This window comes from Populus nigra, chromosome 2, assembly GCF_951802175.1.
Source record: "Populus nigra chromosome 2, ddPopNigr1.1, whole genome shotgun sequence".
Classification (NCBI taxonomy): domain Eukaryota; kingdom Viridiplantae; phylum Streptophyta; class Magnoliopsida; order Malpighiales; family Salicaceae; genus Populus; species Populus nigra.
Genome location: NC_084853.1, coordinates 44,676,541 through 44,687,846, shown reverse-complemented (window position 1 = coordinate 44,687,846; position 11,306 = coordinate 44,676,541). Strand labels below are relative to the sequence as shown.

At 33.0% G+C, this 11,306-nt stretch overlaps 1 protein-coding gene across 2 annotated transcripts; it reads left to right on the top strand.

Annotated features, from left to right (window-relative positions):
- Nucleotides 1-2,083: 2,083 nt before the first annotated feature.
- LOC133682233 (protein transport Sec1a-like) lies at nt 2,084-11,019 on the top strand. Of its 2 annotated transcripts, XM_062105521.1 has the most exons (21): nt 2,084-2,302; nt 2,645-2,703; nt 2,791-2,872; nt 2,997-3,075; nt 3,329-3,379; nt 3,499-3,595; nt 3,711-3,743; nt 4,218-4,346; nt 4,943-5,128; nt 5,211-5,294; nt 5,440-5,538; nt 5,619-5,695; nt 7,683-7,779; nt 7,921-8,046; nt 8,133-8,228; nt 8,719-8,835; nt 8,926-9,003; nt 9,543-9,769; nt 10,020-10,110; nt 10,241-10,330; nt 10,598-11,019. In XM_062105521.1, exons 1-21 carry the CDS (start codon nt 2,224-2,226, stop codon nt 10,649-10,651), a joined length of 2,031 nt encoding a protein of 676 aa, XP_061961505.1. In that variant the 5' UTR covers nt 2,084-2,223; the 3' UTR covers nt 10,652-11,019. The 2 variants fall into 2 exon arrangements, with proteins under 2 accessions (XP_061961505.1, XP_061961506.1); XM_062105522.1 differs by lacking the exon at nt 2,084-2,302 and having other exon boundaries at nt 3,322-3,379.
- Nucleotides 11,020-11,306: the final 287 nt, after the last annotated feature.

Sequence of the window (11,306 nt, the reverse complement as noted above, 5' to 3'; positions counted from 1 at the left end):
GATCAGGTTATAGATTTGATCTTTAGAGATTATTAGTTTCAAGTTTCATAAATTTTAGGATCACTTGAAACTTACATGGTCATTAATTTAGAATCTGTGAGATTAGTTGAGATATACGCAAGCTAGTCCGAACACCTATATTAATAATAATAAAAAATTATTGTGTGTTTGATGATAATGTAGTGAAAATCATTTGTCTGAAAACTTATTTTTTATTTAAAATTAATGTTTTTAAATTATTTTAATATTAAAAATAATTTTTAAAAATAAAAAATATTATTTTAATATATTTCTAAATAAAAAATACTTTAAATCATAACAACTTCTATATTTTAAAACACCACTAGAATAACAAATGTCTGCAACTCGCAAACATGCAAGGAAATGATATTATTCTCTCGGACGTGCACTCCTTAAAGCCCCCATTATCTCTCTTTCTGTAACTATCGTTTGTCTCATCAACCCCAGCATCCGAGTGACTAGCACGACTGGTAGATTCATCGGCTATATCATGCAAATCATAATCTATATCCAGATGCCCATGATCATTAAAGCAAGCATCATGCAACCCATCCCCTTTAATTAATGAAATTATACACACGTACGGTTATTCTTGGAGTATTTATAAAAACTTGCATCAGCAGTAGAAACTTTTTTCTAAAAAAAAAATCGAGTCTGAGTCTCTTCCTTGTAATAATAATAATAATAATAATAAAACTAAATAGGCATCAGCTTAAGAATACAAAATATTTTTTTAGCACATCAAAATTCCATTCAATAAATTACGCATCCCCCCTTCACTCAAAGCTAGCTAAAACCCTCGTGTCTGGATATTCAACATGAAAACGTAGTACTATCCTACATTGATATTACAATAAGCTTATTTTTTGGAGGGGATATTATGTAATAAATATTAATTATATTTCAACCGGAAATTTAGCTTGAATAACATATTTTTATAACTCAGATCTCGCGGTGGATTTGGAAAATTGTAGTGTAAATTTGAGATCTCGGACGCAAATTATTATTAAAGTCCTTGAATCCAAACGATCATGAGCATTTCCTTCCTATACATAAATCACAAATATGAATTCCAAAACAAAACCACATGCATCCATCACATTTGGGTGCCATAATCGAATTTGGTTTTTATATAATTTGACTTTGTAAGAGAATTGTGAGGTATAGTTGTCTGATTTTTGTAATTAGTTGTCAAACTTAGATTTGAAAATTAAATTGTTTTTTGGAAGTTAGTTTAGTGGAGTTTAGATTGGATTTGACCGAGTTAATAAACTTATAAATCAGCTTAATTGGATTAATTAACTTTATCATGTTAATATTTTTGTTAATTTAACTTGAAACTAGAACTATATGGTTATAAATTTTTCAAATTAACTTATCAAATTAACTAATCTAGATTTAATAATTATGATCAATACTATATAGAACGATCGAGAAATTGTTTTACTTGAATGTTGAATTATCTATACCGGCACTATGGTCGTCTCATTATAAGTCAAACCAAGAAAGAATAAAAAACATTAGTTATTCACAGACTATGAATTCCTTAAACAATCACAACATCCTTCTTCTTCGATCGATTAATTTTAAATATTTTTCATAGTTAATCTATTACAACATAAAAAAAACTTGTATTCACACAACAAGAAAAAACACGTTGGCAGGGCAAAATTCATGCACTTCCAAGCTGAATAAAGTGATATTACAAAGCAATAATAATAATAATACTACTAATAATAATGAAGTTATAAATTAAAAGCTAACATTTTTCATTTTTGATTAAACACTATTTTGAAATTAACTTAAATATTCAATTTGTTTAACAGCTTAAATCAAATTTAATAGTTATATAAAAGAGCATAAGAATGCAACAAGTTAACTCTAAAATTATATTTCTTTATTTTAAAAAAATAATTCTAAAATTTAAAACACCAACTAGATGAATGATTTTGAAAAATGTCAAAACTTACGGTGCCGTTTGAACGAAACTCTCTCTGTAATTTTTTTTCTTTTTTCTTTTTTTCAATCCATGGAAGAGAGCGAAATCCCCGCTAAATAATAACGGCCTTCTTTCAGTCTCTCTCTCCACCCTCCTCCCTTTTCTCCAAAAAGCTCCCCTCTGCTCTTCATTTTCAAATCCATCGAACTTTGCATCTATTGCTGTTGAATTCGAAAAGAAAGTCTATCGTGTAATTATAAGCAATGTCAGTCTCCGATTCCGAATCATCATCTTCTTCTCATGGCGGAGAGTATAAATTCTTCCGTCAAATCACCCGTGATCGTAAGCTTCCATTTCACAAATATCTTCATCTTTATACGCTCGTGCCCGTTTACGTTATATATTTGATGTTTTTAATCAATTTGTATGAGTTTTCTGTTTGTTTTGGCGGGAAAATGTAACGAAAGAAACAGATCGAGACTGATATCTTTTAATTCCTTAAATACACGAATCTGTTTACCTCATCTAGAGCTATTAGAATCATCTGGATGAATTCTGGTGCTTTATATCCTTTTTTTTTTAAATTTAATTTTCATAAATCAATTGCTGATTTGCTCTTAATAATTTGTAACGGTTATTCAATTTCATTATTATTATTGTTGTTGTTATTATTATAAATCTCAGGATTATTGTTTGAAATGCTTGGATCAACAAGAACAGGAGATTCAAAATCCACCTGGAAGGCATGGCTCGTTAACAGTTGTTTTTTTTTTTCCAGAAGATTTCTTTATTAGTTTTTTTTAGTCATTTTAACTGCTTTTGTGCTGCAGGTACTTATTATGGATAAAGTTACAGTGAAAGTCATGTCTCACTCTTGTAAAATGTCAGATATTACAGACCAAGGAATTTCATGTAAGCTTTAAATCTTTTTTGCCTGCGTGATGTATTTATTGAGGTGATTCAAGCCAAGTTGGTAGGATGGAGAAAAGGAAATTATAAGTGTGTAATGTGGCTGCTCAATTCTTGATTACTGCAGTGGTGGAAGATCTTTTCAGGAGGAGGGAACCTATGACTTCTATGGATGCTATATATTTCATCCAGCCATCGAAAGAAAAGTAATTTTTTCGTTGTTTTGCATGAAAATATTATAACAATCAAGAGTAATTGTCTTGATTTTCGATTAATGTGATCGTTGAAGCTTCCTCCTGATTGTTTATGTCCATTCGTATTGTATGGAATTTTACTTGAATGCATGATCAGTATCTTCTTATTTTGCATTTTGGTTCTGAATTTTTTGTCTTACTTAATGCTTACATTCCTGCTAAGAAGATGGGGATCCACGTTTAACTGTCTTTTGCTAGCTTGCAGTGTTGTCATGTTCTTGTCTGACATGTCCGGGAGGGAGCCTTTATACAAGAAGTAAGTGAAAGATTATAGTTTCTCTAGATTCTGGTTTAAGTGACCTGAACCATTCTGGTTCTTACATTTTAGAGAGATTCTGATTATGTTTCTGACCACATGCTTCTCTGCCTTTCTAGAGCATATGTATTTTTTAGTTCATCTGTCCCAAAAGAATTGGTTAATCACATCAAGTGTGATACAAGTGTGTTACCCCGAATAGGTGCTTTGAGAGAGGTAAATGTTCTCTTTCTGCTTTTGTTATTGGTAACTTAGACACGTTATAGTGCGTGATTTTGCTATAGAACTTTTCTCTTCGTATCCTCTTTCATCTTTCTTTGGTGTTATGCAGATGAATTTGGAATACTTTCCCATTGATAATCAGGTATATCATTACAGCTAGCAATATTCTATGCCGATGCTAATTGATTAGTGCGCCTTTTATCTTAGTGTGCCATTTTTTATCCGCTCATTCTGAACCTCCGTATGCGCGGTAAATAATATTGCTGCCTTCAAGAGTTTCTTTCTTGTAAACTTAGATGGATGGAATGCACTTTTATAATTCATGATCTACTGCTTCAATTTTAACTTGATTAACAAGTAATAATTTTCTGTGAAGTCTGAGCCAAATGTGATATAAGAGTCTTCTATCTTTTGCTATTTTTTTCTTCAAATTTTAACTCTTTTATAATCTGAAGTTTTCCCAATAAAAAAAGATGAACTTTTTTGCCATCATTGACGGTCTGTTGATGAAGTCTCAACATAAATAAGGGCACACCATAAAGAATCTGTAAAGCATTCCAACAATACATTCTCCATATTGTTTCAGACTTCTTTGTGATATGAGAATTTAACGCAGGCTTTTATTACTGATCACGAAGGAGCACTGGGGGAACTCTATGGTAAAAATGTTGAGAACTCTCGCAGATTTGATGCATGTTTGAATACAATGGCAACTCGAATTGCAACAGTTTTTGCTTCATTGAACGTAAGAATTTTATACAAGAAGCTGCAGCAGCGACTGTGGAATCTTAGTCTTCTTCTTTTATTTCTTTATTATGTTTGCTTTCATTTAGTTTTATCTTTATAAAGTTTACTAAATACAACTCAAGAGGCCCTGATATCTCTGTTCACTATATGGAAATAAAGATGGCAAAATCGAAATTTGTTTTTCTTTGTTTTTTTGGGTAGGGTACATTGCTTTGATTTTCATTTAAGTGATTATTTGATCCCTTATAGTTTGACAAGTTAAGATTGTCAGAATAATGAAATAACCTTCCTGTAGAATTTGGTTCGTAAATTATTGAATTCTCGTCTTAGAAGGTCTCAACTTCCAATTCTATGCAGACTCGCAACTATGGACTAGGCTCTTATTTGGGCTTCAGTCCATCTGTAAGCCTAATATATTTGAGCACAAAAATTAATAATGAGCTATTTTTTAGTGAGTTTGAAGGGTTGATTTGGTTGAATATTTGGTATTACATTGTGTTTTCTTTGCGGAAACAACATTTGACCGGGACTGAAAGCATTCCTTTCAATGAAATTTTTGAATTTGTGGAAAATTTATTGTTTGTATTATTTTAGGAACTACCTTTTGTACGGTATCGTGCTGCCAAAGCTACAGATGATTCCACAGCAACATTTCGTGATTCAATTCCAGCAAAGCTTGCTGCTGGTGTTTGGAACAATCTTTTAAAATACAAGTGCATTCCCAACTTTCCACAAACTGAGACATGCGAGTTGCTTATCCTGGATAGATCTATTGACCAGGTTGTTAATACTTTTACTGTGATAACTTGTTCTGTTTGGTCTATAATTTTAATTTGTTGATGTCTCGAACTTGCATGTTTAGATTGCTCCGGTCATACATGAATGGACTTATGATGCTATGTGCCACGATTTACTGGAAATGGATGGAAATAAATATGTTGTTGAGGTATGTTTTCACATTTGGCTTTTCCTCCTGGTGGGTGGTGGTGTTGGGGTGGATGAATTTTTGGGGGGATGCTTCAGGGTTTTAAGGGCTTTCTTTTCGCATTTTTGATGTGTTCTTCTTTTTGAATGAAATATTCGTCTTTCAGCTCCCCAGCAAAACAGGTGGCAGTCCTGAGAAAAAGGAGGTCCTTCTAGAAGACCAGGATCTAGTTTGGCGTGAGCTTCGCCATGCACATATAGCAGATGTATGTTCATGCATTTATATTCTACTTTCACTTGGATGCCTTGGTTTTGTGAACCTCTTTCATACTGACTGTCATATCAGGCTAGTGAACGCTTGCATGACAAGATGACCACCTTCGTGTCCAAGAACAAAGCTGCTCAAATGCAACAGAGTGCAAGGTAACTTTAGAAGCCTTTTAAAAGTTATTAACCTAGCAAATATTATCTAAAAAAAAAAAAATAGTTCCCGAACCTCTGTGCAACCTGATTCTAACATGCAATCGCAATCCCATTCTCAAGTGCAAGACTTTTACCATAACTATGGCAAGATCCTGTGATACTCAATGCTATCAAATTTAGTTTCTGATAACAGTTAACAATGCAAGGAGTTTTATGAAAAGGTACGAGGGTGGTAAAACTCTTTGGCCTGCTGTGATTCTAGTATAAACAACCCCTAAAAAATATATTAACAAGGCAGATTTTGCATCTGATTAGCCCCTAAACTCTTTAAACTGATCTGATTATGGAAATTTCAAAAGGTGTAATTATGCTTCTAAAAGATTCAAACCCCTTCTACCCACTAACCCTTAAAAACAAAAAAGGGTAGAAAGATGACATCACACATTTGTTTTTATTCAAAATGCTAGGGATTCTTGAATTTCTCCAAGTTGGCACTTTATTTGTTAAGAGTGACAGTGAAAGAATTGGATATTGATGTTGGAAAAATTTGAAGGAGGCCACCATACATGTCTTATTTAAGAGTGTGTTTGGTATTGCGGTAATTGTTATGGTTGTGGTTTGAAAAAAATTATTTTATAAAAAATATTTTTAGTTGAGGTTGGTTTAAAAAAAATAGATGATTGGTTAAAACTGAGGTTGAAATTGAGGTTGAACAAAAAGTAATTTAATGTGTTTGGTTAATAACGCTTTTGAAATTAAGGTTATAAAATAATTTTAAAAAATATATATATTAATATTGATGTTTTTTAATTTAAATATTGTAGATTTAACTATTATTATTATATCATAAAATAAATAATACTTTATATAAAATATTTTTTATTGGTTCATTAAACTATCTACATTTCCATCACGTATGAAATATATCCGACAAGGACTATAGTTTTTTGAATAAAACACAATTAAAAAATAAAAAATAATTTTTATTTTTTATTTTACTGGGTTGGACCCAGTTCAATGCATTTTGAGCTTTGGACTGAACCCGGTCCGACCGGAACAACATACTACACTGTTCATCTTGCACAGAATGAATTAATTAGCATGAACAGTGTAGCATGCTACACTGTTCATGCTAATTAATTCATTCTATGAACATTGCGCAAGATGAACACTAGCTTGAAATTGTTCTAAATTCGATAATTAATATGAACAGTGTAGCTGTTCATGCTAATTAACAGTGTAGCAATGAAAGGCAGGAACGCAAGAAGCATGAGAGAGGTAGGAATGCAGCGAGAAGCATGAAATTTCAGTTTCAACAAAACAACGTTTTCAACGCAGATAATGGTAGAGTCCACATATACGGCTGATTTTATAACCAAACACTTCAATGCAACTGTTGCACACTAAACGCAGTCACAAACACTTAGCCAAATGGCCTCTTCTTCCTAATAAATAGACATTGCACCTGAAATTTCAGAACGTATACAGCTAGAAGATTGTCTTCCGAAGTGTAGAAGTTGATATATTTTCTTGCTCAAGATTATTTATTCTTCTAGACATGGCATCACTCTCATGATTAATGATCCCTGAAATGCTACATCTTTCTATGTAGAAGAAACAGATTGTGAAAATTTTTGAGACCACATTGTGAGCAAGGGTTATAGGCTAATGATGCCATCTAACACATGTATATGATTCAGATCTGATAATATCTGTGCTTTAAATCTTAGAAAATAATATAAATTATATTTTAAAGTTTTATTTAATAATTTAAATTTTTAGATTAAAATGATTTTTTAATGTGATATTAAAATTTTATTAACTAATTTTATTTGATAAAAACTACTTACAAAATGCATGAGCAGCATTGCTTATGTTACTTTGAAGATTAAAAAGTGCTTAATTTTACTTCGAAGCTTTAAGTCTTAAATTGTGGATTTATCTCCGTTTCCATTTATTTCTAGTGCTGAATTTTGATTTTATGCAGAGATGGTAGTGAAATATCGACACGAGATTTGCAGAAAATTGTTCAAGCTTTGCCGAAATACAATGAACAAGTTGAGAAACTAACACTTCACATTGAGGTTTGCTTCTTCCTTAATTCTCATACCATTGCAATGGTTGATTTTGTACTTCAGTGAGAAGGATACAATGAATGGTTCGAATTACAGTCATGTTATGCTTCCTTCAGATTTTGTTTAATTAATTACGTACTGTGAGTATAGATTGCTGGAAAAATTAACAGCGTTATCAGAGAATTGGGACTTCGGGATCTTGGGCAACTGGAGCAGGATCTTGTTTTTGGGGATGCAGGAGCTAAGGATGTTATCAGCTTTCTAAGGACGAAGCAGGTGATGAAGCATGGAATTTTGATCAGATAAGATTTATGCATCTACCATTCTATCTTGTGTGACTTGAATTTCTTACACTTATGCAGGATGCATCTCCTGAAAATAAGCTGCGTTTGTTGATGATCTATGCATGTGTGTATCCTGAGAAATTTGAGGGTGACAAAGCTTCAAAGTTAATGCAGGTAGCTGCAGAGTTTAGCTTACAAAAAGCTCTACATGAAAGTGACACGAATACATACAATGGCATTATTAGTGATGAATGCAACGCTATGTACTCTTGTTGCATGAGTCTATTCGTGTCACTTTCATTTGATTTTTTTTCTTTGGCATCTAGCGTAACTCTTGTGGAAATGATGTGCATGATAAATGCTAGTGGTAATATTTTTTAGATTCATCGGTTGCCGTGTAAAAGTATGGACAAATTATTACAAAATAACAACACAAAAAGAAGTAAATATTTAATCCTGCTAGCTATAATCATTGATCACGATTTATGTCTCAACTCTAACGTGAGACAGACTGATGTTTTCCCTCTGGAATTTGTTAAAGCTCTTCTCTCCTCTTTCTCATCAGTCTACAATAAGAAATGGATGGGAATTTTAATGTTGTGGCAGCAATTTTTTATGTTGTTCCAGTTAAACAATTTTCTTCTAATTATTTTCCACCATTCAGCTGGCCAGGTTATCAAATGAGGATATGAAGGTTGTTAATAATATGAAATTGCTTGGGGGTTCATCTGAGACCAAAAAGACATCAGGTGGTTTCTCTCTCAAGTTTGATAACCAGAAGGTACATAAGTGCATGCAGTTGAGATGCTTACTAAAGTTGAGTGGTAGGTTGCCAATGTGATGTCTAATTGATGACAAATTTGGTTCTCAGACAAAGCAAGCAGCTAGAAAGGACCGAACTGATGAGGAAGAAACGTGGCAACTCTTCCGATTTTATCCTGTGCTGGAGGTATGATTTAAATCATGCAACAGTGTCCATATTCGTGTGCCTTATTGTAATGATTGTCATGGTGCTCTGAGGAAGGGTCAAAATGGTTGGATATTATAGAATTAGTTTTTTTTTCCTGTTGTGAGGCATCATTTCCAGCTTGTTTAAAATAGATCCTAAATAATCATGATTTTTTCTTTTTTCTTTTTCCTATAATTTTTGTATTGAGTAATATCAAGAATGAACGTTGCCAGTTTTTTCATGTAGCAACATACTTGATCTGCCAATAGTACCTATGGTGATGCTCCTTGTGTATCATCTGGTATAACTTAGCTAACTGAGAATGCCCACTATCCATGTTCTTTAGTGGACTGAGGGCAATGCTTAATTGACTATCTGATTGGTGTCTTCTAAATGGTTATATTTTCGAAGCTTTGTAGTTTTGTTGCTTGTGTCGTAAAATGAAATCTGTTGTTATGTTAACAGAAAAGAGAACAATGCTTGTGTTATTATGTATATAATTAAATTGTATGCATAATATTTCATGATTTCTTTCTCAGGAGCTCCTTGAAAAACTCAGCAAACGTGAATTGCCAAAGAGTGAGTATTCGTGTATGAATGATCCAAGTTCAACTGACCAAGAGAGAACAAAGAGAGGATCAGTACGGAATAGTCATGCTTCACCTGCTCCAGCTGTTCCAGAAAGAAAAGCTCCTGCACAATCAATGAGATCAAGAAGAACTGCAACTTGGGCACGAACTAGTAATTCTGATGATGGGCATTCGAGGTACATTGGCAGCCCTTACAATTGAAATGTCATTTGTTTGGTTCACACATCCCACTGACTTTTATTTCCAGGATATTTTAATTGTTTCCCGACCGAGTATCATCTGTAACACATTTTTTATGTATTATGGTTGTGATAGATAACTCTTGATAGCAGCTTAGATTTCTTCTGCATCGGTTGGATGTTAATGTTATGTTCAAGCTCCATTATGCTTGAATTTTTCTCAGCACTCTTCCCTGGCCTTTTGCAGTGATTCAGTCTTGAAGAGCGCCGCAAAAGAGTTCAAGAAAATGGGACAGCGTATTTTTGTTTTCATCATTGGTGGTGCAACTCGTTCAGAGGTAAAAATTTGTTGGGCAGTTCTAAGTTTGAAGATGATAATTGGATATCACCTGATAGCTTCAAATTTATCCCGGCCTTGGAGGAGTTTGGGATCTTCACTAATGCCTTTTTTACCATAATTGCTGTCAGCTGCGAGCATGTCACAAGCTTACAACAAAACTGGGGAGAGAAATTGTTCTAGGTTGTTCTAGTTTGGATGATCCTCCACAATATATCACGGTATGATGTGCTTATTTATCATTTTTATTTCCAAATAATTATTGGCAATAATATGTTTGGATGCTCTAGAATCAGAATTTAGACCATGCCACTCCAGCCACTATCTATCTCGAATGTCCACATCCAAGTTTTAATTCTTGGCTTCTATTCCATTTTTTTTTGCCTCTCCTTCAATTTTATAGCACGCTGTGCAGTGAGAATAGTGGTGAAATCATATTAAGTTTCAAGTATTTTTCCAGCTGCTCATTGATTTTCTGAACATGACAGAAACTGAAGCTGCTGTCGGAAACAGAAATCTCAACGGAAGTCCTTAGATTCTAAATTTTGGTCTTGAAAAGCAAGTGGAACTTGTGTTTGCTCGATGCAGAAAGGTTGGACGCCAAAATTTGTGATTGCGAGCATGCAACAGTTTGTTTTCTTTTTCCACACAAACATGTGCAATTTGATCTTATGTAGATCAGAAGTAGGAGGATCGAACAAGGCTTGTTATGTTTCTCAAGAATCATGACCAGGCGAAATACTACTGCACTTCAACCTGAACACTGTTCTTTAGACGTGGTGATTGTAATTTTTTTTTTACTTTCTATAAAATTAACCCATTGGGAATTGAATCAGCCAATTGTGTAGGACAGATCATAAGTTCATAACCATTATCTTGTGGTAAATCATACGTGGCCTCTTTTGATTTACACTTTGGTTTTTCTTGACACCGACAATAATGCATTGTTCAAAATGCGCAAGACTTCTAGGATGATATGAATTTAGAAAAAATATTATTTGGATAAAAATTTTAAAAAATTACTAGCTTTATTTAATAAACAAATTAGATAATTTATTTAATTGAAATAGAGTTGAATAGAAAGAAAAGATGAACTAATTAAAATAAACAATTTTTTTGAATCAATTTAAGGTGATTCAGGCCTTTCAAGGACTAAACGTTACAATTGAAGTTTTTTTTTTTTTTTTCATTTCTTAC

Coding starts and splice junctions, on each gene's coding strand:
- LOC133682233 (XM_062105521.1), top strand. CDS start 2,224: ATGTCAGTCTCCGATTCCGAATCATCATCTTCTTCTCATGGCGGAGAG. Junction 4,347..4,942: donor CAGTTTTTGCTTCATTGAAC/GTAAGAATTTTA, acceptor GTATTATTTTAG/GAACTACCTTTTGTACGGTA. Junction 8,047..8,132: donor GCTTTCTAAGGACGAAGCAG/GTGATGAAGCAT, acceptor ACACTTATGCAG/GATGCATCTCCTGAAAATAA.